The 23,363-nt window shown below is 39.0% G+C and overlaps 1 protein-coding gene across 1 annotated transcript; it reads left to right on the top strand.

The window, feature by feature from the left end:
• The first annotated feature begins 592 nt into the window (after positions 1-592).
• LOC130454707 (olfactory receptor 8S1-like) lies at positions 593-1,531 on the top strand. The gene has a single exon (XM_056800627.1). It carries the CDS (start codon positions 593-595, stop codon positions 1,529-1,531), a length of 939 nt encoding a protein of 312 aa, XP_056656605.1.
• Positions 1,532-23,363: the final 21,832 nt, after the last annotated feature.

Here is a 23,363-nt window from a genome sequence, read left to right as displayed (position 1 = left end):
GTCATTTTTGAGGAAAAATGTGTCTCTTTGTCTGTTAGTTGTTTCTTTACCAGACAGACCAATAAATTTACCACTGAGAGATTACCTATACCAGTCCAGTTTGATGCCTTCTTTGCAATCTATAGTCAGAAGAAAAAGGCCAGAACTCAGCATTGTGTATTCATAGCTCAGAGGGAGAACTCTGATATCAATAACACCATGCCACAATATTTAATTCAAATCATCTCATTTCCTCCGTAATGCCAATGATTCTTTACCATTCCAGCCATCATGGTACTCCATTCCTTTCCACTCCTGCAGTACAGAATCTTGACGATACAAGTTAATGCTTATTCTTTTTTGCATTATTTTTCTTCCAGAAGCTTTTCCTGTGTCTCCATCATGTCTACTTAGAAAGCTTATGCCTCTAAAATGGCGTGAAACATGTCTTTAGGGACTTATAGTTTATATAGTTAGTTAGTTAGGAACAGTGTTGAACATCTACCAATTGGTCAATAAAGATTCGTTGGGTGGTTAGTTGGTTGCTTGCTTGCTTGCTTAGTTGGTTGATGTGCTTTTCTATTTCTCAGGGAAAGATTTTCCAGAACAAATGATGCCAGATAATCTGACCACAGACCCAGAATTCATCCTTCTACCATTTCCCAGCAGCCTCCACATCCATTACATCCTAGGCGTTCTCTTCCTATTGATCTACATTCTCACCTTAGCTGGAAACCTTCTGATAATGGCAATCATCAAGATGGATTCTCACCTTCACACACCCATGTACTTCTTCTTGGTGAATTTATCTTTTTTTGATCTCTTTTATTCCTCAGTCATGGTGCCAAAGTTGGTTCAAATACTCCTGGCCAAGAGGAAAACCGTCTTCTTCAGTGGGTGTATAATACAGATTGGACTAATGTTTTTCATTGCATCATCTGAAGCCTTTCTCCTCTCAGCCATGGCCTATGACCGCTACTCAGCCATCTGCAACCCTCTGGTTTATGTGACAGTCATGAACAAACAGTTCTGTATCTTTCTGGCCTGTGGTTCTTGTCTACTTGGGGTCATCAACTCCCTGCTCAACACTCTGCCTTTGCTGAGGCTGCATTTCTGTGGCCCCTTCCTCATCCACCACTACAGCTGTGAGATGCCTGAACTCTTACCTCTCTCCTGCACTGACCTCTTCCTGAACAAAATGATCTTGTTCACCACCTTGGTCGTCTTTGGATTTGGCTGCTTCTTCCCCATCATGTTTTCTTATACCCGAATCATCTCTGCCATCCTGAAGATCAGCTCAGCCTCAGGCAGAAGCAAAGCCTTTTCTACTTGCTCCTCCCATGTGATTGTAGTGACTTTGTTCTTCGTGACAGGTATTGGCCGATATCTGAGTCCTGCTACTGGCTCCATCCTGGAACAAGTCATCTCCCTGCAGTATAGCACTGTGACACCATTATTAAACCCCATCATCTATAGTTTGAAGAACGTGGAAGTCAGAATCGCCATTAAAAAAATATGGGAAAAGAAAAGTATCCTCTCTCATTCTTATTGATTAAAAACTCAGTCAGCAATGGTGCTTATAAGAAGAATACAAGAAGTCCATCAGAGCTGTGCCTCAGAAATGGGATGGACCAAAGAGATCATAGTGATGAGAGTATAAACCACCTTCCCCTTGTGCCGTGAATTTATTCTCTCAAAGAAATTTAAGATTCTATTAGCTCACTTGAGCTTAACAATCAACTGTGATGAAAGGCCAGTATTAGAATTTTTATTTATCCTCATTATCATACTATTGCTGCCATTTTACCAATTCTGCACCTGAGGCTTTAGGAGATTAAGTGATTTATTCTTTTTTTTAAACCCTCATCTTTCATCTTGAATCAATACTGTGTATTGGCTCCAAGGCAGAAGAGTGGTAAGGGCTAGGCAATGGCGGTCAAGTGACTTGCCCAGTCACACAGCTGGGAAGTGTCTAAGGCCATATTTGAACCTAGGACCTCCCGTCTTTAGGCATGGCTCTCAATTCACTAAGCTACCCAGCTGCCCCCATAAGTGATTTATTCTAGTTCACACAAATACTTAAGGGAAGAGTTAGAATTGCACTTCAGGTTTTCCTATTCAGAATCCAGTTATTTAAAAAACCTTTACTTTCTAAGTAATAACTCTAGTAACAACGTATAGTCCTTGAAGCCCTTCTGTCTTAATAACTCTAAGGAAAAAAAAAAAGCAAAGGCTATACAAAGAGCTTAGTTACCTTGCCCAGGGTCATAGAGCTAGGAAAGTGTCTGAGATGACACTTGAACTCAAGTCCTCTGGTCTCCAGACCTGGCACTCTGTCCATTGTGCCACTTAACTGTCCCCAGAATACACTTTTATTTTCACTGTACAAGAAGATCAACATTCCTTGTTCCCTGAGACACTCCGTTGGCCCTGACCTATGTGAGTGGATTGTCTATTCTTTCAGTAAACATTTCATTTGTATTTATGCTCTGTGCAATGCACGGCTTGATTCTGCAAACCCATCTTTTCCTATTTTATTTTGGGTGTTCCTTTATTTGCTAGCCAAAAATTTTATGTTTCTTAAGGAATTTCCAAGAAGATGGATGAGTAAGATGATACAAATGATGTCTATCCCATCAGTATACGTATATGTAAAGATCTATGAGCCCATCACCAACAGATTCCCGAGCCTATTCGCTTCCTGCTTTCCAACATGTAAATCTTAGACAGATATACAGATTTGTACATCTTAAGGAGACAGACAGACAGACAGACAGACAGATAGCTGTTAAGGGGCCACCATGTTTCGGGGAGGACAAAGCTGAACAAAGCATCTGCACAAGTTCAAGTTTTATTGAGAATCCATGTCAATATTTCTAGAAAAGTTTTCTCTAACAACTAAAAAGAACATTGCAGCATCATTGACCAATCATGAGCTCTTAAGCATTATATCATTCTTAGGGGTGTAACTTTCTCACAGAAAAATTGTTTTGAAAAGACTCTAACCATAACATTTCTAAGGCTTTACTACAAACCCAAGCAATAGGAATTAGGTGAAAAGGGAGTCTAGGTCATTTGGTCGTGACATTACAGAAGATTCTTTGCTTAGCAAAATAATGGACAGCTCGAAGATTATTATGAAGGAGGCTTTCAGGAGATGTCTATATTTTGGTTATATCTAGACAGATCCTGTCTGAGCTGCTATTTTGAAATCTTGGCCTTGCCATAAGAACATAGGCAAACGCATATGTATGTCTTTTATGACTGCTTTTCTTCAGTGGATCCAATTTGTCTTTAGGTTTATTCATATGTCCTCATAGATAGATAGATAGATAGATAGATAGATAGATAGATAGATAGATAGATTGATTGATTGATTGATTGATTGATTGATAGACTGATAGATTGATTGATTGATTGATACATGTGAATTACTCTTACTGGCCTAATGCTAGTGTTATCCCCCTTTTTGCAATAGATATCAACAGACCCCAGGTTGTATTCTTTTTCTATTTCTCCTTAAGCAGGTCCAAAGTCACTCTAAATTTCCTAAGGACCTACTTCCAGAAAACAATGGGACTACATTTCCCAGTCTAGTGAGGTACAAATGTAAATAAGATCATTCCTTTCCCCAATAGCAGAAGAATGAAATTGCCAAAAACGTCAAGAGAAGAAAAAAAGAACTAAGAAAATCTTGGGTCAAGATGATGAGCATATTTAGAAATTATGAAACATACATGTTAAATACAGACTATTGTACTGATAATCAGGCAGACCCCTTGAGTGGCCATCACCAACAGAAAGGGCAAAAAGAACTTGGGTAAACTCTTCTCTCACTCAAGGAACTCAGACTACAAAGCCAAAAAGGACAAGATGTTCTCCTTCAAAAAATAGAACATGTTGGGGGCAGCTGAGTAGCTCAGTGGATTGAGGGCCTCAGACACTTCCCAGTTGTGTGACCCTGGGCAAGTCACTTAACCCCCCATTGCCTACCAAGGGGTCCCCAAACTTTTTACACAGGGGGACAATTCACTGTCTCTCAGACCTTTGGAGGGCCAGACTATAAAAACCTAACCCTAACCAGGCAGCAGTAGACGCAGTGTGGAATCCCCTCCCCCAGATCTCCACTCACCATGCTGACATCTTTCATTGTGCAGCCACATAATCCTTTGCACAGTGACTCGTTCTAAGGCACCACACCAAGGATTATGTCACCGGAAGTAGTACTGTACATGACCAGCACTGTGCTTTGCAGAGCCGTCACTTACAGTGCTCTTTTCACTGACCACCAATGAAAGAGGCGCCCCTTCCAGAAGTGTGGTGGGGGCTGGATACATGACTTCAGGGGGACGTATGTGGCTCGTGGGTCGTAGTTTGGTGACCCCTGGCCTAGCCCTTACCACTCTTCTCCCTTAGAACCAACACATAGTATTGATTCCAAGATGGAAGGTAAGGGTTTAAGAAAAGAAAAGAAAAGAAAAGAAAAGAAAAGAAAAGAAAAGAAAAGAAAAGAAAAGAAAAGAAAAGAAAAGAAAAGAAAAGAAAAGAAAAGAAAAGAAAAGAAAAGAAAAGAAAAGAAAAGAAAAGAAAAGAAAAGAAAAGAAAAGAAAAGAAAGTTGAAGTATAATACAAACCTTATGGCTAATGCCGGTGACTAAGAAGCCCATCTCAGAAATCAAGCTGAAAACAAACAAAATCATGTTCTTCTCCAAGAAGAAGAATGTAATTCTGCTTTTGTAATTGCTCCATATATCTGAGGGAGGAACAGGACAACCTGAAACAAAGGCAAATGAAAAAGTCATCAAAGTCCTTTCTTGCCAAAGTTAGGAACACTGGGAGTCTCACATCCTTTGCACCCTCACAACAGAGTTATGAAATTCCAAACATAGCAGAACTCATTTGACCTAAATCTACATAAAAAAGAATGAATTGGATTCACTTGAAAACTCATTGAAGTAATGGTTTAGCATTTTTTCAGCTTTCTTTTTAATAATTTTCTGGGCTTAAAGACAGCTTTAGTTTCTTAATTAAAAAAAAATGTTTGTTGCTACCTTTTGCTTTTATAACTTCTAATTTTCCCTTTTCATGTCTTCCTCCACCCCCACTCCCAGAGGACCAAGCTTCATTACAAATAATTATAATATTATACTGATTGATATCAAAGAATGTTTTAAAGAAAAAAGTAGGTGTAAAATCAGCACAGCAATCTATAACATCACCAAAACATCTGACAACATATGCAACAGTTCCCATTTAAAATCCTTCTCTTTTTATCCTAGATGCATTAGTTTCATTTATGCAAAGTGTTATGGTTAAACAGGTTCACCAAATTGTAATAATTAGAGTTAAATTATGAGTCTGTTAGTACCTTTACCAATTTATTTTAATCAAAGTAGAGATCATAAAGAGAGGTAAAGAGTTGCCTAGCCTATCACCCTGAGTGCCATTCCTATGAAATGAAACTCACCCCTGACAGGGTTCCAATATCCAGCCAGAAGTCCAGGAGAGTCTCTTCAGCAAGAGTCCCCAGAGTAAGAGTCTCCAACAAGAGTGTCACCAACCCAAGAATGTGTCTTCAGTCAGTCACCAGAGTCCTTTCAGTCCAATTCGCCAATGCAGGAATGTGAATTCAAGTGTCCACCAGAATCCAAATGGTAATCCAAATGAAATACTTTCTGCTGGGTCTACTTTTATAAACAGTTTTATCTAACCACTAGTTCTCCCATGTCATATCTCAGGAACCATCATAGTTCCTTAATTTGCTTGGCAAATTATTTTTGTTATTATTTTATTATGTTCTGAAAAGTATCTTTTGTACTTTGATTAGTATAACATCAAAAATGTGAATTAATTTTGAAAGCATTATCATTTTATTATACTGGCACAGCAAGCATTGAATATTTCTTCAGCCATTTATTATGGTCTTTCTTACTTTAAGGAGCATTTTGATCATTTAGCTTTTGTAAATATTGAGTGTGCTTTGGTCAACTGACCCCTTTTTACACTTTTATCAACTATGAATAATATTTCTTCTTCTTTAATTGTTCTTTTTGAAGACAATATTATTTTCCATTCCTCTTCTGTGAATTATATCTAACACATTAGAAACATTGTGATAGAAAAAAATAACTTCAAGTTGAATGATTTTCATAATCTTACTAAGCTTTTGGTAAAATAACTAGCAACTCACTTAATCTCCTTCTTCCTCTGCTTCTTCGCCTATAAATGAGAGTGTGGGACTTAGTGATTCTAAGATGAATGCCAAAAGTCAAAAGGTCAAGTACTTCTCACCAAATCTACAACAAAGTTAAGAATTCTTCTGAAGAAAGTAAAAAGATCACCATTTAAGAAATCACATGAATTTGAACCATTCATTACTACTAGAGACAACCTGAAGGCAGTTCATAATTTTAAAAAAAAACAATAAATACTCAGAGTCTAAGATGCATCATATCTAGATGAATAACAAAATCACTGGATTCCTTATATCTAGTGAATAATACATATCTCAATGTAATTAATATAGAGAAAGACTATATATATGAATATAAGAAAATAACTGTAATGTTAGTAAAGAACTGAATGACCCAAAGGACCCAGGGAAAGGAGGAAAATAACATGATTGTGAGATTCCCACAAGATTCAGAAGTCATGGCAACCTTGAAACCAAGATTCCAAGTGGGATGCTACAGCCTAACCCAGCAAAGAAACCCAAAGCCGATGGTATCTTACCATGGCCTGAGACATAAACCCAAGTAGGATTTACACTTGGGCTTGGGACTGTGTTCTATAAGAACTGAACTAAACTATGAACCTAATCCTCTTTCCTTCTCCAGAAACTGAAAAAGTATAGGAGGATGATTAGACCACCTACATGTTGTGGAGAAAGTGGGTATATAATTTATTATATATTTGAAGTAAATAATTCTATGTAAAAGCCAGTCTGGTGAGGCAGCTATGTGGCTCAGTGGACTGAGAACCAGGCCTAGAGAGGGGAAGTCCTAGGTTCAAATCTGGCCTCAGACTCTTTGAAGTGATCCTGGGTAAGTCACTTAACCCCCATTGTCTAGGCACTTACTGCTCTTCTGCCTTGGAACCAATACAAAGAATTGACTCTAATATGGAAGGTAAGGTTTTTTTAAGCTGATCTTACTGTTAGTAACTAAACAGAACTGGGCTATAAGGGAAGAACCCCTACAATTGGAAGAACACCATCTATGGGGGCTAAAACCATTTGCAGAGAGTCCAGACACAATCTGCTAATTTCATTAAATGTGCAATAGAATGATGGAGGAGGGCTTCAAGTAAATATAGCCTACAACCAATTAGAACAAGGGGATCAACCAGTTCTGGTACATGGTCAGAAAAGTCGGTACACAAAAAATCCAGAACCATCAGGAAATAGGCTAACAAGATGTTCCAGGAGAACAGTAGCAGTGGTTACATATGTAGTCAGGTGAAGTTACTGATGCTATACATGTAATTTTTGCCTAGCATGTAATTCTGTGGTGTATTCTGTATGATTTTACAGGGACTAAAAAATTTTGGCCCCAGAAAAGAATGTATTCCAAAGATGCTTAGACATAGGACCACAAAGCTTTGAAGTCTGGAGCTAAATCTTTAATGAGATCACAGAAATGTTTAGAAAAATGTTCTAGAGTATAGAGAAGTCCTAGAGAAGACAAAATTAGCTGGCAGGGATGATTCCATGATTGCAAAGGTGGTTTCCCATGGGCAGAGCAATGAACTACAGCTAGGGCGTCAGGTAGCTAGAGAGCAGAAAGAACTTCCCTGATGATTTCTTCATTTATGATACATTTTCCAGCTGAGGTTAAAAAACCCCTTTGAAGTCATAGCATACCCACTGCATGGCATATTCCATATCTAGAGTCTGTATAAATTGTTGCCTTCTTATCTTTGGCAATTATAAAGGTATGTTTTAAAGCTATCAGTTCTGCACTTTGAGCAAGTGTTTTGATATTTGAGGGCAGTGAAGCTGACCAGATAGTGGCAAATTCTGTGACTACAGCAGCTCCACTGTAGCATATGCCATCTCTCATGAAAGAAGAACCATCAGTGAATAAAACTAAGTCTGGGTTGTCTAAAGGAATATCCAAGGGATTATGTTGAGGCTTTTCAGCCATGGGACTAAAGATTCACAACTGTGCAAAGGGTCTCCTGAAACTGGTAAACAGGAAGCAAGGTTGCACAATTAAGAACTTTATAGCATTTTAAGGTAATATTTTCATTACCTAACAAGGGTACCTCATACCTTGAGAGTATTTGATCATAAAATGCCTGTGTTCTATGCCTTAGCAACAATGCTTCAACTTCATGTAGGCACATGCTCCACTGGGGGGGGGGGGGGAGGGAGAACCAGGACCAGGAGTTCCTCAAGTAAGGGCAAGGGAAAATAAGAGACCAGAAAAAGATTGGAGTTGGAAGGAACTTATCTGCTGGTTTCAAAATGATAGTGCTTTAATTCAAGCTGATCACATCTTTTAAAGGCAAGAACCACAGACAGTAAAACAATCCTTGGAGAAACAAAAAGAAGGAGTAACAGAGAAAGCTCTGAGGTCATCCAGGTTCATGGAACAGTCAAATCAGTAATAACCTGTTTTATTATGCTAAGAATAAAGAAGGTGAGAGAGAGGGCACTCAGATCTTATCTAGACAGACTCTGAGTTAACTACCTCTGAGAGGGCACTTGAATCTTAATCTTAGACAGACTCTGAGTTCTCTACCTCTGACATATCCTCCTTCTTTATTTGTTTTAATTGCAGTTTTTAGATTGCACACTGTAGAATGAAGCTGGTGAGCAGTAGAGAGCACAAATTTAACCATGAGAGGTGTTAGATTTAAAATAGTTTTGAGCATTAAATAGTTGTAGATAAGAGAGTGGGAGCCATAAACTGTGATAATTAAAATGTCTGGGAGCAAGGGAAATATATAACAATTATGACCACTGAAATATGTTTTCTACTGTGTCTTGGGTTTATATAAATATAAGATGGTTGCCAGGGAATATATTCCCGATTTATGAATATGCCCAAGCCAACTGGGTTTTATAGAGAAATTTAATTTATAATACACTGATTAATCAATTGAAAGAGAGAAAGTAAGAAAGGAATAAGAATGAAGGGCCTCAAGCCAATAAGGCTTAGACCTCAGTCCTAAGAGATAAATCAGTCAGTTGGTTTTATCACTCACCCAAGATCTCTCTAGGTAAGGCTTCTCATGCCAACCTCAGACTCCACCTTCAAGAGAGCCTCCTTTCAAGAAATGTTTCCAGAGAATTCTCCTCCTGACTCCTCCTGAGTTCTCCTTCCACAGCCTCCTTCAAGACCTCTCCAGGCTCTCTCTCCAGGACCTCTCCTCTCAGACCTCCTTCAGAGCAAAAAACTCCTCCAGTCCTCAGACCCCGCTATCTTTAAGCAAAAAAATCTAAGTTCCCTCCCCTCAGTTCTCACATCTACCAACAATCACTGTCGATGTCTCCCCTGTGCCAATGGTGGCTCTAGCTTAACCCAGGACTGCCCAGAGGTCTGCCCCCTTTGCACATGTCTGTTGAAGGTCATATTCTCAAATAATTAAATCTTGATCTTTGCTGCAGCCCTTCCTAAATCCTGTTACTCTGAGTAGGGTGAAGATTATAGTTTCCAAGACCTGGTTCTGTCATTCCAAGTATCTCTATTGTATCAATTCTAAAATCAATCATGACTCAAAGAACTTCCTGTTCTATGCTTAAGCATAGGTCAAAGCCCTTTCCATTGTTTAGCAAAAGGTTTCTGTCCTAAAGTAGTCTTAAGTAGGGAGGAGAAGGATCCTCCAAGGAGTTTCATATTCCAATAGAGTTTCATATGCCAAGGAGTTTCATATTCCAATAGAGTTCTTACTATCAGTAGGAAAATTTTTTTCAAGTATGAAATTTTCCAATGGGGAATTTTCAAACATTCATAAGTCTAAGAAATTTTAAGGTTTACAGAGGGAATATTACTAGCAATTTAAACAAATAACTAATAATAAGTATGCAGTTTAACAAATAGCTGATAATAAGCATGAATATATATAATCAAAATGAATACTACCAGATATTTAATTCAAATCCAAAGCAATCAAGAGCAAGCTATTATCTGTGATATACACTACAATAGGCAAAATGCTATTTACTGCACTTAAATTATTTTTATCAAGTTTCTCCTTTCCTTAATTGTTGAAGTTGTAACTTAAGGTGATGAGAGGTAGTTTGGAGTTTCCCATACAATGCCATAAAGACTCTAATCATACAGGGAAGGGCAAGGCAATGTATAAAAATCAGAAGAGCTATTGTTCCTATGGTAAGTAAGTGAAGAAGGCCTAAAGGAATATATTTAGGGGCTTGTATGAAATCATTTGGGTGAAATTGGGGTAAATTATCTAGATGGATTTGGGATATCTGTAAAATATCTATGTGAAATTGCTCTAGAAAGCCAGTATCATTGAATTTGCTCTGTTGGATGAGGAGGTAATGTTTCATTAAGTCCCATGCTGATTCATTTAGGTTTAGGGGGGAAACAAATTGCAGTTTAGTCAGCATGACAAGTGAGTTATTGTCTAAGAGTAATGAATTGAACATGATCTCTGAGCCAGAAAAGGTTGTTTTCTAGTATATCTAATTTTGACTCTATGTTCAAATATATTTGTTCCTGTACATGCCAGGTATTAGATACATTGACTGTTAGATTATTAATGTAAGAAGCAGTTTGAATTTCTTGTGTCATAGCAATAGCTGTGGTGGTAGTAGATATAAGCATCATAACTAGAGAAACTATAGTTGTGATAAGAAGACCAAGTGCAAAAGAGCAGAAATTATAAATGCAGCCTTCTCATATCACAATGCAATGAAAATAATAATTAGTAAGGACACATGGAGAGGCAAATCAAAAATCAATTGAAAATTAAACAATAAAATTCTCCAAAACCAGTTACTGAGTAAATCATAGAAACAATTAATAATTTCATTGAAGAAAATTACAAAGATGAGACATCCTTTCAAACTCTATGGGATGCAGCCAAAGCAGTACTCAGGGGAAATTAATATCCTTGAGTTCATATATTAACAAATTAAGGAGGGTAGAGGTCAATGAATTGGGCATGCATCTTAAAAAACTAGAAAGTGAACAAATTCAAAATCCTCATATGAAAACTAAATTAGAGAGCCTAAAAATCAAAGGAGAAATTAATGAAATTGAAAGTCAAAGAACTATTGATTTAATAAATAAGACTAGAAGCTGGTACTTTGAAAAAGTAAAATAGACAAAGCACTGGTCAATCTAATTTTTAAAAAGGAAAGAAGAAAACCAAATTGACACTATTTAGGATGAAAAGACCTCACCTCTATTGAAGAGGAAATTAAGGCAATCATTAAAAACTATTATGCCTAATTATACAAGAATAAATATGGAAATCTAGGTGATGTGGAGGAATATTCACAAAAATATAAATTGACTAGACTAACAGAGAAAGAAATAGACTACCTGAACAACCCCATATCAGAAAAAGAAATTGAACAAGCCATCAAAGAACTCCCTTAAGAAAAAATCCCCAGGTCCAGATGGATTCACAAATGAATTCTATCAAACATTCAAAGAACATCTAATCCCAAAATTATACAAACTATCTGACAGAATAAGCAAAGGAATTCTACCAAATTCCGTTTAGAACATAAATATGGTAGTGATTCCAAAGTCAGGCAGGTCAAAAACAGAGAAAGAAAACTACAGACCAATCTTCTTAATGAATATAGATACAAAAACCCTAAATAGTGTGATTTTTAGATTTTCCCCAGGCTAGATGCCAGTTCGATCCTGTAACTCGAGCTTGGAGGAGCTCCTGCAGATAGCTTTCCTTCAATTGGTCACATGAGTGAAAAGGACTGACTTCCCTTTCCCTTGGCTCTCATGGAAAGACCACCTTTGGCCAAGGCCTTGAACTCCTGCCTGGCTCAGCCTGAGCTGGAGCAGTTTGAGTTAACTTTTTCTCTCTCTTTCTCTTTCTTATTTCTTCCTCCTATTGTAATTAAATCACCATAAAATTCCATCCTGACTTGAGTGTTTCATTTTAGGATTTTAGAAATTAAAATCCCTGGAGACCAGTAATTATTACATTCAGTCTCAACCATAAATTTAACCCTTACAGTCTGGCTGATACATGAAGGAAGGTTGTGACAAGTCCCCTCTAAAATTTCCTGAATTTTCTTTCCTCTTACTCTACTTCCTTCTCACTCAGTCAGTCTTGTTAACAGCTAACTTAGCTTAAAAACATAGCTGCTAGAGCAGGTGAGTATAAAACAATTTTTTTCTCCTCTCTTTTCTCCTTAAATTGAATTGAAAACAGCAGTTTTTTTCTGCGGAAGCTGGGGAATCTGTTTATAAATAGGGAACAAAAATCTAATTAGTAGACCTTTGTTGATTAGCAGTGAGAAAACTTTGGGAAAAGGAGCCCTTGCTTCAATCTCTCACAACAAAATGGCTAGATTACCAGAGTAAAGGTAGTGAGTCAGCTTAAAGCCCATTTTCCTGCTTTTCAGACCCTCTAGTGTTAAAAATGTAAGTGGGTTTTACTCAAAGAGAATAGCACATGATCCTAGCAGTTTTAACATGAGGGCTAAGGGAAGATCACTTCTGACCTCTCCCAAACTTACTTTTAAAAGGAGCTTCAGCCGCAGGCATAAGGCTTTGTTTTGTCTGCCTTTTCACTTGTGCCCCCTCCTGAATTTTTAAAGGGAACCTCAACCTCAGGCAGAAGGCTTCATTTTGTCTTCCTTTACACACTGAACAACTGAATAGATTCCCACCCAAAAGCCTAACAAAAAAAAGAAAAGAAAAGTAAAATGTACAACAAAATAAGACCCTTGGCAATAAAGAGAGCCTACTGACAAGGGGCAAAAGTCAGAGGCAACTTAGTGATTGACTTTAGAAAAAATATGGCTACAGCCTGTTTGTGACTTACTTAGGAATTGGCTTATCAGCTCCATGACCAAATTTGTAAATGTATTATTCCTTGTCTCTGAAAAGACTCATCTGAGAGGATTTATGGCTATATATGATCACTGCACTACTCCTCCTTGGGACTGTAATTGTTGGAGCTGTAATATTGTATCTAATTTTCTCTAAGAGAGCCCTGGAAAATACCATGCATAAGATAGAGAAACAAGGATTATATTAGTCTCCCCCTGAAATAAATGTTTCCCAACCAAACCAAACAATTGATCCTTCTATTACTCAACAACTTGTGGAACAAAATACTCGGTCTGAGTTTATGGAGGAAAGTTTGTGGTAGATCAAAGCTTCTATACAAAACATTAAAAGAGACTTAATGGCATCCTGTAATAGGAGTGATTTATCTCTCTCCTCCATCATTATCAGATTCCCTGTCCTACCCTGTTCTATCCAAGTTCTCAAGTACCCCCCCAATCTTAACCAGCCCGCTTCTCCCCCCCCAGCCCAAGACCCTCCCACTCCTGATCAACTGGCTTCTCACCCCATGCCTCCTACCCCGTCCCCTTAGCCCCAGCCCATCCCCATACCTATTCCTCCTATCCCATCCCCTTAGCCCCAGCCCCTTCCCACCTATGCCTCCTACCCTTCCCCATTAGCCCCAGCCCCTCCCCCCACCTATGCCTCATGCCTAGCCCCCTAAGCCCTTGCCCCATTCCACACCTATGCCTCCTTCCCCACCCCCTTAGTCACTCCCCCTACTCATGCTTCCATCTCCAACCCCCTTTCCCTGGCTACCCCACCCACCCATGCTACGTGCCCTGCCTACACTACCTTAAACCCCCCCACTTTTAACCATCCCACCCTTTCCCCTTCTCTTACATACCCCATTGAAAACAGAGCAAGAAACCTAGAAACAGGAACACTAGATAATTCAGATAGAAGTTTATTTCCATTAAGGGAAGTACCCGACTTTAATAAAGATAGGAACTTAGTATCTATAAGACACCATACACCTTTTAACCCTGACGATTTAGATAAATTCAAGGAAGATCTTCCATCATTTGAGGAAGAACAAAAATTAATTATAAAAAAATTGGAGAACATATTCAGAATTTTTCACTCCACTTGGATGGATGTTGAAAATTTGTTAGAAAATATTCTAACAAAGAGAGAAAAAAAAATGTCATCTCTCTGGCTAATCAGAAATAAGGTAAAGGAGCACACCATTGGCCAACTGTAAATCCATACTGGAACCCCAATGTTGCACCAGATCACACAAAACTAAACCAGGTCAGAGAAGCATTATTGTCAGCCATGAGAACTTGCTCTGATAGACCTGAAACATGGTCAAAATTTGAAAGGACCCGACAAGAAATTGATGAAACCCCCCTCCCAGTTTATGGACAGACTTATTGACATAGGAAATACATATATGCATCTTGATCTGACCAGAGAAAGGGACATTAGACAAATACTGAGGCAATTTATTGAAAGTTGTTGTTCAATGATAAAAGACTACTTTAAAACTAGCTGTCCTGATTGGGACTCTATGTACCTTGAAGAATTGAGGAGACTAGCAGCCAAAGTTTATAAGGGTCATGCAAAAAGACCTAAGGAACACAGTAAGTCAGTGGAAGACTTAAGGAAAGAAATTGAAGTGTTAAAGGGACAATTAAAAAATTAGGTAGAGACCATAGCTCCTTTGCAGGAATCCACAGATAAATCATTAACATGCATTTTCTGTGGGAAGAGAGGCCATGCAATGATGGTCTGTAGGAGCTAGCTTTAATTCAAGCTGGTAACATCTTTTAAAGGCAAGAACCACAGACAGTAAAACAATCCTTGGAGAAACAAAGAGAAGGTGTAGCAGATAAATCTCTGAGGTCATCCGGGTTCATGGAACAGTCAAATCAGTAATAACCTGTTTTATTATGCTAAGAATAAAGAAGGTGAAGGAGAGGGCGCTCAGATCTTATCTAGACAGACTCTGAGTTATCAGCCTCTGAGAGGGCATTCAAATCTTAATCTTAGACAGACTCTGAGTTCCTTACCTATGACATATGCTCATTCTTTATTTGTTTTAATTGCAGTTTTTAGATTGCACACTGTAGAATGAAGTGGGTGAGCAGTGGAGAACAAAAATTTAACAATAAGAGGGAATAGCACTAGCAATTTAAACAAATAACTAATAATAAGTATGCAGTTTAACAAATAGCTGATAATAAGCATGAATATATATAATCAAAATGAATACTACCAGATATTTAATTCAAATCCAAAGCAATCAAGAGCAAGCTATTATCTGTGATATACACTACAATAGGCAAAATGTTATTCACAGCACTTAAATGATTTTTTATCAAGTTGCTGCTTTCCTTAATTGTTGAAGTTGTAACTTAAGGTGATGAGAGGTAGTTTGGAATTGCCCATAAGATGCCATAAAGACTCTAATCATACAGGGAAGGGCAAGGCAATGTATAAAAATCAGAAGAGCTATTGTTCCTATGGTAAGTAAGTGAAGAAGGCCTAAAGGAATATATTTAGGGGCTTGTATGAAATCATTTGGGTGAAATTGGGGTAAATTATCTAAATGGCTTTGGGATACCTGTAAAATATCTAGATGTAATTGCTCTAGAAAGCCAGTATCATTGAATTTGTTCTGCTGGATGAGGAGGTAATGTTTCATTAAGTCCCATGCTGATTCATTTAGGTTTAGGGGGGAAACAAATTGCAGTATAGTCAGTGTGACAAGCAATTGCTTGTCTAAGAGTTGTGTAAGAGTAATGAATTGAACATGATCTCTGAGCCAGAGAAGGTTGTTTTCTAGTATATCTAATTTTGACTCTATGTTCAAATATATTTGTTCCTGTATGTGACTGTTAGATTAATAATGTAAGAAGCAGTTTGGATTTCTTGTGTCATAGCAATAGCTGTGGTGGTAGTAGATATAAGCATCATAACTAGAGAAACTATAGTTGTGATAAGAAGACCAATACCCCTCTTGGCATGCATCAATTCCTATTGGATCTGTTGGATCATGTAGGCACCCCGGGAAGGATACCAAGGGGTGGAAATAATTACCGGGATGAGAATATGGGCTGGTTGTTGAACAATAAATATTTTGTTGGTGTTGAGCCCTGGGAAAAGATAATTAGAAAGAGTACAATTGATACAATCATAATAGAAGGAGAATTCACCAAAAGTAATATTTACATTACCAATCAAGTACATGTATGGGGATGGAAGACAGGAGAGGGAGTGTGCCAAGGGGATCTTATCCCCTCCCACTCCTGAGTAGTTTGACCTGTCCATCAACATTTTTCTTCTTTTTTATTTTTAACATTTTTCAAATATCACAGTTATACCAGGTTTTGCATCTGTGTACATTCTGAATGTGAATAAAAGAAAGGGGGCAGGACTTTTCTGGACCTTTTGACAAATTCGGGGAGAGAGCAGACAGGTAACAGGGCAGAGGAAGGGACTTCCAGGCTAGGAGACACGTGGTTGGAGGACTTGGAGTAAGAAAGAGATTTTGAACTATGCTGATCTACCTTTCCTATTAATAAACTTTGTAAAATTAATAACTGCATAGATATATTAATTTTTACTTATAACAAGAGGAAATATTGAACCGGGATGATGTCAAGGGAGTTAGAGTCATAAGGGAAGCCCAAAGATATCTATGTGTGGTGTTTTTATACTGTATGGTAGGCAAAAGATATCCTTGGGGATTGTAATATTGAATGGATGCTTTAGTTGTGGAGTCAGGTAAGCTCCAATCAAAGAAGGATCCATGAGGACAGTTTGGAACATGAAGGCCCATGTGGAGGAGTATAAATGCATTGGTTAAAAACAAAGGAAGTAATGATAGTTTGGCAGGGGTGGTACCCCAAAATGTTGTTCCACTGAGGTGTAGGAATTGTTAGAGCCTTCATTCAGCTGTCTGGGAGATGGATGGAGCACGGAGAACATTCCAGAAGTTATCATTATAACAAGTAATCATTAGGGACCTATTCACTGACAAAGTGTATACAGGCTTATCAGGGGCCCATTGTATACAACCATGTTGAAAAATGAGAATAAAACAAATGATGGGGATTTTGGTTTGTGCTGAAAAATTAAAGTTTCCTCAAATGGGTCATTCAAGGGGCATAGCAAGGTGAAAATAGGATATATTAGACATGGGGGGGGGGGGTACAAAGGAAAATCCAAAGTGACTGGCTGTACAAACGGAGGGTTAGGCATGTAAGCTGAGTACGTGCCAGCAGAAGTTCTGGGGGGTACACATAGAAGGGCTAACATAGTAACAAATAACGCAGCAGTAAAATCAGGAGGTGCCTATCCTTGCTGGTCCACTCTTTCTTCCACTTGGGCTGCTAGTCTCTTAATTTGTCCCCATGTAGATAGAGCAGCTTGAGTTTTTGTTTTGGCCGTCTCTTTGAATCTGCATCCTCTTAAGCTTGTAGGTCAGTCTCCTCATTGCCTTCCTGCTCAATGTGTCACATGGCTTGTGGTTGGGCTGGGGGTCATGGAAAGGACACGTAAGTCTTTCTGGAATCCAAATGGGTATGGAAGTACCTGGAGGAAAAACACAAACAGATCCCCATCCCCAAAAGAGGACAGGGGCTGGCAGCTGCCAATGATTAGTAATGAAATCTTACCAAATGACCTTTTGTCTCAGGATTTGAGTGGATCAATATTTGTCAATTCTTGATTGCCCTTGTTGATCCAAATTAAGGAAACTGATTACAAATAGAGCATGTGCTCTGTGAATTTTAAATTTCCTCCATCTTGCTTGGTCTAGTACTCAAGAATGTGCACACCCACACTACACGGGTATGTGCTAGCTAATGGCAAATCAGAAACAACTAACTGCCCCCATGGGCTGTCCTAAGCCAAGCTTGAGCCACCATTGGCACATGTGAGGTGCAGGAAGTGAGGTAGAGAACAGCCTCTGGAGTTCACTCACTTCCTGTGGAGAGGGCAAGACACCAGTGTGATCCTGGAGCTAGCTGGGAAGAGGCCCGCATACAGCTTTCCTTCAGATCAGTCACATGAATGATAAGGACTGACTCCCTTCTCTTCCTTTGCCCTCCAAGACCTAAAATTCCCTCTGGCTCAGCCTGAGGCAGAAGGTTGAGTTAACCTCTTTCCTTCTCTCCCTCTTTCATTCTCTCCCTCTCTCTCTCTCCCTCTAATAATTTCTTACTTCTGTTGTAATTCAATTACCATAAAACTCCATTCTGACTGGAGTGTTTCATTTAGGATTTTCATAAGTGAAATCCTTGGCGACCTATAATTAATATAATCAGTCTTTAAAACTAATTTTAATCTTAACAGTTTAGCTGAACACTTAGGTTTTAATGAGTCCCCTCAAAAAATTTCCTGAATTTTCTTGCCTCTTACTCTACTTCCTCCTCACTGAGTCAGTCCTTTTAACAGCTAACTTGGCTTAAAGACACAGCTGCTAGTACAGGTGAGTATAAAACACTTTTTCTCTCTTCTCTTTTCTCCTTAAGTTAAATTGGAAACAGCAGTTTTTTCTTTTTAATCTTAAGGGGGGCAGATGGGTGGTTCAGTGTATTGAGAGTCAGGCCTAGAGACTTAGGTCTTAGAAGGTCTTAGGTTCAAATTTGACCTCAGATACTTCCCAGCTGTGTGACTCTGATAGCTAGATAGATAACTAAATCTAATTGGCTGACCCTTGTTGATTAGCAGTGAAGAAACTCTGGGAAATGGAGCCCTTGCTTGAATCTCTCGAAACAAAAACAGCTAGACCACCAGAATAAAGGTAGTGAGCCAAGTTAAAGTCCATTTTCCTGCTTTCCAGCCTCTCTAGTTTTAAAAAATTTAAGTGGGCTTTGCTCAAGGAGAATAGCACATGGTCCTAGCAGTTTTAGCCTGAGGGCTAAGAAAAGATCACTTGGGACCTCTCCCAAACTTACTTTTGAAAGGAAGGAGTCTTAGTCTTAGGCTTTGTTTTATAGCCTTTTCACTTGTAACCTCTCCCAAGCTTACTTTTCAAAAAAGCTTCTGCCCTTAGGCACAAGGCTTTGTTTTGACTACCCTCTTACTTGTGACCCCTCCCAGACTTTTAAAGAGCCTAACCAAAAAGAAAAGAAAGAGAATTTACAACAGAATAAGACCCTTGGCAGCAAGGAGAGCCACCTACTGACAAGAGGAAAAAGTTACAGGCAACTTAGTGAATGACTTTAGGAAAATGTGGATACAGCCCATACATGATTTACTTAAGAATTGGCTTGTGAGCTCCATGACCAAATTTATCAGGCTATACCTGATCACTGCAATTCTCCTCCTTGGGATTGCAATTGTTGGAACTCTAATATTATCTCTAAATTTCTCTAAGAGAGCCCTGGAAAATACCATACTTAAGCTAGAGAAACAGATAGGATTATGTCAGTCTCCCCCTCAAGACCATATTTCCCAACCAAACCAAGCGATTATTCCTTTTATTAATCAACAATTTGCGGAACATGAGGAGCTTATGGAGGAAAGATGGAGGGAGATCATAACTTCTATACAAACCATTAAAAGAGACTTAAGGGCATATAGGAGTGATTTATCTCTCCATTCTCCATCATTATCAGATTTTCTGTCCCACCCTGCCTCAGGAAATTTGGCTCCTAGTTCCCAAATAGAACCTCCCACTCCTAAACAACCCGCTTCTCCCCCTGCTTCCTTGCTTCTCCCCCTGCTTCCTCGGCTCCCACCCCTGACCAACTGGAAGCCCCCTTGACACCTATTCCTGCCCCATGCCCTGCCCCCTCAGCAATGCCCCATGTCCCCACCCCATGTCCCACTCCTCAGCCCCGCCCCCTATTCCCACCCCATGTCCCACCCCCTCAGCCATGCCCCCAATCCTGCTCCTCCCCCCACCTTAATGACAGTCCCTCCCACCTATGCCTTTTACCCCGCCCCCTCAACCCTTCCATCCACCCACTCTTCCATTCCCGACTCCCTTGCCCTGACTACCCCACACTGCCCTGCCCACACTACCCTAAACCATCCCAACACTTTCCCTTCTCTTACCAACCCATTGAAAACGGATCAAGAAGCCTAGAAATAGGAACACTAGATAATTTAGATAGAAGTTTATTTCTGTTAAGGGAAGTACCCACCTTTAATAAAGATGGAAACTTAGTGTCTGTAAGACACTATATACCTTTTAACTCTGATGATTTAGAAAAAATCAAGTGAAATGTTCCATCATTTGAGGCAGATCCAATATTAATTATAGAAAAATTAGAGAATATATTGAGAACTTTTGACCCCTCTTGGTTGGATGTTGAAATTTTGTTAGATAAATTTCTGATAAAGAGAGGAAAAAAATAATGTCATCTCTCTGGCTAATCAGAAAAAAAGGTAAAGGAGCACACCATTGGCCAACTGTAAATCCACACTGGAACCCCAATGTTGCACCATATCACACAACACTAACCCTGGCCAGAGAAGCATTATTGAAAGCCATGAGAGATTGCTCTGATAGATCTGAAACATGGGAAAAATTTGAACTGTCCTGACAGGAAATTGATGAGACCCCTTCCCAATTTATGGACAGACTTATTGACGTAGGAAATACATATATGGACCTTGATTTGACCAGAGAAAGGGACATTAAACATATACACAGGAAATTCGTTAAGAATTGTTGTTCAGTGGTAAAAGACTACTTTAAAATTAGCTGTCCTAATTGGGACTCTATGGACCTTGAAGAGCTGAGGAAAGTAGCAACCTATGTCTATGAGGGTCATGCTAAAAGACCTGAGACTCACAATAAGTCAGTGAAAGACTTAATGAAAGAAATTGAAAGCATACAGGAACAATTGAAAAATAAGGAGACCATAGCCCCTTTGCAGGAATCCTCAGATAAATCATTAACATGCTCTTTAACATGTTTTTTCTGTGGGAAGAGAGGCCATGAAATGATGGTCTGTAAGAGTTGGCTATGAGAAAAAAAGAAATAATAACAACTTTAGAAATAATAACTATAGGAACCGTAATGCTAATCAAAATAATGACAGTGCTCCAAATGAGGAAAATGATAATACCCAACAACAATAAAAGCCCAACAACAATATATAAAAAATGGAGTTCATCCACTTTATACTCTGGGTGAAAACCCCCAATAGAGTCAGGGATCCCAAAAAACTGACCAAGCATCTTTATGAAGATGTGAAGGGGGCAGGATGTGAGGGTCTTGGAATCAAAGAGTGAAACCTTTGATTTTCCAGATCCTGATATTTTAATGCCAATAATCTCTATACACTCCCACACACACACACACATAGTAAGGAACCTCATGTCACTTTAAAAGTGGGAAATTCATGCTATGATTGTCTTTTGGACACTGGGGCATCTAGGTCAGTTTTGGTAAGCAAACCAGATGCAAAATGTCACTCTATTGGCTCTCTAAATGTAGTAGGTGTATCAGGAATACCATTGAAAGTCCCAAAACTTTCTCCTCGCATGGTATGCGTGGGACCCCTAACTGTTGAACTTTTTTTCTTTTCATGCCTGGATCCCTCACAAACTTGCTGGCGAGGGATTTACTATGCAAAGTATAAGCCACAATAATGTGCACCCCACATGGCTCTATGTCCTTGGAAGTGTCTGAGAAATCTAAATTTACTCCCTCTACTTCTGTCAGAGAGTCAGGAGGGAAAAGAGCATCCCACATTTGCGATACCTGAAGATATACCAGAGTCTCCTTGGGTCGCATCTTCTTCTGATGTAGGCTTACTTAAATCATTTGTTCCTGTGAAAATTAAAACTAAACCCAACCCACCTCCTTCCATTCCACAGTATCCTCTCTCAAAGGAGGCAATAGAGTGCATTACCCCAGTAATAAACTCATTAATTGACATGGGAATAATAATCCCTTGGAAGTCTGAATACAACACACCCATCCTGCCCGATAAAAAACCAAAAAGGGGGCCTGATGGCAAGCACTTCTATAGATTCGTGCAGGATTATAATGTACAATCATGTTATAAAGAGACACTCCATAGTTTCCAACATCAATACTATTATATCCTCTATTCCTAGCACAGCTACATACTTTACAGTATTGGACTTGTGCTCAGCCTTCTTTTCCATACCCATACATGAGAACTCCAGGCATATCATTGCATTCACATGGAAGGGCTGAAAGACCTCATGGAGTTGGCTGCCACAAGGTTTTGTAGATAGCCTGAGTTTATTGCACAAATTTTGAGCCAAGATAAATTTGAAATAAATAAAATAAAAAATTTAAAAACAGAAAATTAATCAAATTTGTAGATGATCTACTATTGGCTTCAACAGATGCAGAAGCATGTCAGGAAGATAGTAAACATCTTCTTTTAGAATTGCACAAAAGAGGGCATGAGATCTCAAAGGGTAAAGTTCAGTGGTGTCTCCCTAAAGTAGAATATGTGGGGTTCATCCTGACTGCAGGTGCCTGCTTTATTTCTCCCAAATGAATTGAGAATATTGAAAATTTAAGCTCTCCTACTACTCAGAAACAGTTGAAAGCAATTTTGGGAGCAACAGGGTTTTGCAGACAATGGATGCCTTGCTATGGGGAAATTACCAAGCCCCTTATAGCACTAACAAGATATTTAGTCCCTGAACCACTTAAATTAGAGCCAGAACACTTATCAGCTCTATCAGACATAAAACAGGCTATCCTGTCTGCCCCTGCTCTAGGCATACCAGATGACAACAAGCCATTTACTTTGTATGTGCATGAGCAAAGAGGGGGTAGCTTCAGGTGTTTTAAATCAGACTTTGGGACCTTCTCAGTGCATAGTTGCTTATTATTCAACCCAACTGGACCCAGTAGCTTCAGGAGCACCACCATGTCTTAGAAGCATGGCTGCTACAGCTTTACTAGTGACAAAAACTGTTGATCTAGTATTGAGATGCCCATTAACAATTATGTGCCCACATGAGGTAGAAGCATTGTTGCTAAGATATAAAACACAGGCATTTTCTGATCAGAGAATTACAAGGTATGAAATAAGCTTGTTAAACAATGAAAATATTACTCTAAAACACTGTACAACCCTTAACCCTGCCACCTTACTTCCAGATTTACCAACTTTAGGAGAACCCTTACACAGTTGTGAAACACTAGTGTCCATGGCAGAAAAGCCTCGAGATGATCTCTTGGACACTTCCTTAAAAAACTCAGACCTGGTCTTATTTACTGATGGTTCTTATTTTATGAGGGATGGTATATGCTACACTGGACCTGCTGTAGTCACAGAATTTGTCACTGAGTGGTCATCTTCACTGCCCTCTACTATTAGCGCTCAAGGGTCAGAACTCATAGCTCTGAAACATGCCTGTATAATTGCCAAGGGTAAAAAGGCAACAATTTATATGGATTCTAGATATGCT

Source organism: Monodelphis domestica, chromosome 5 (genome assembly GCF_027887165.1).
Source record: "Monodelphis domestica isolate mMonDom1 chromosome 5, mMonDom1.pri, whole genome shotgun sequence".
Taxonomy (NCBI): domain Eukaryota; kingdom Metazoa; phylum Chordata; class Mammalia; order Didelphimorphia; family Didelphidae; genus Monodelphis; species Monodelphis domestica.
This window is presented reverse-complemented; position numbering and strand designations above follow the sequence as displayed.

Coding starts and splice junctions, on each gene's coding strand:
- LOC130454707 (XM_056800627.1), top strand. CDS start 593: ATGCCAGATAATCTGACCACAGACCCAGAATTCATCCTTCTACCATTT.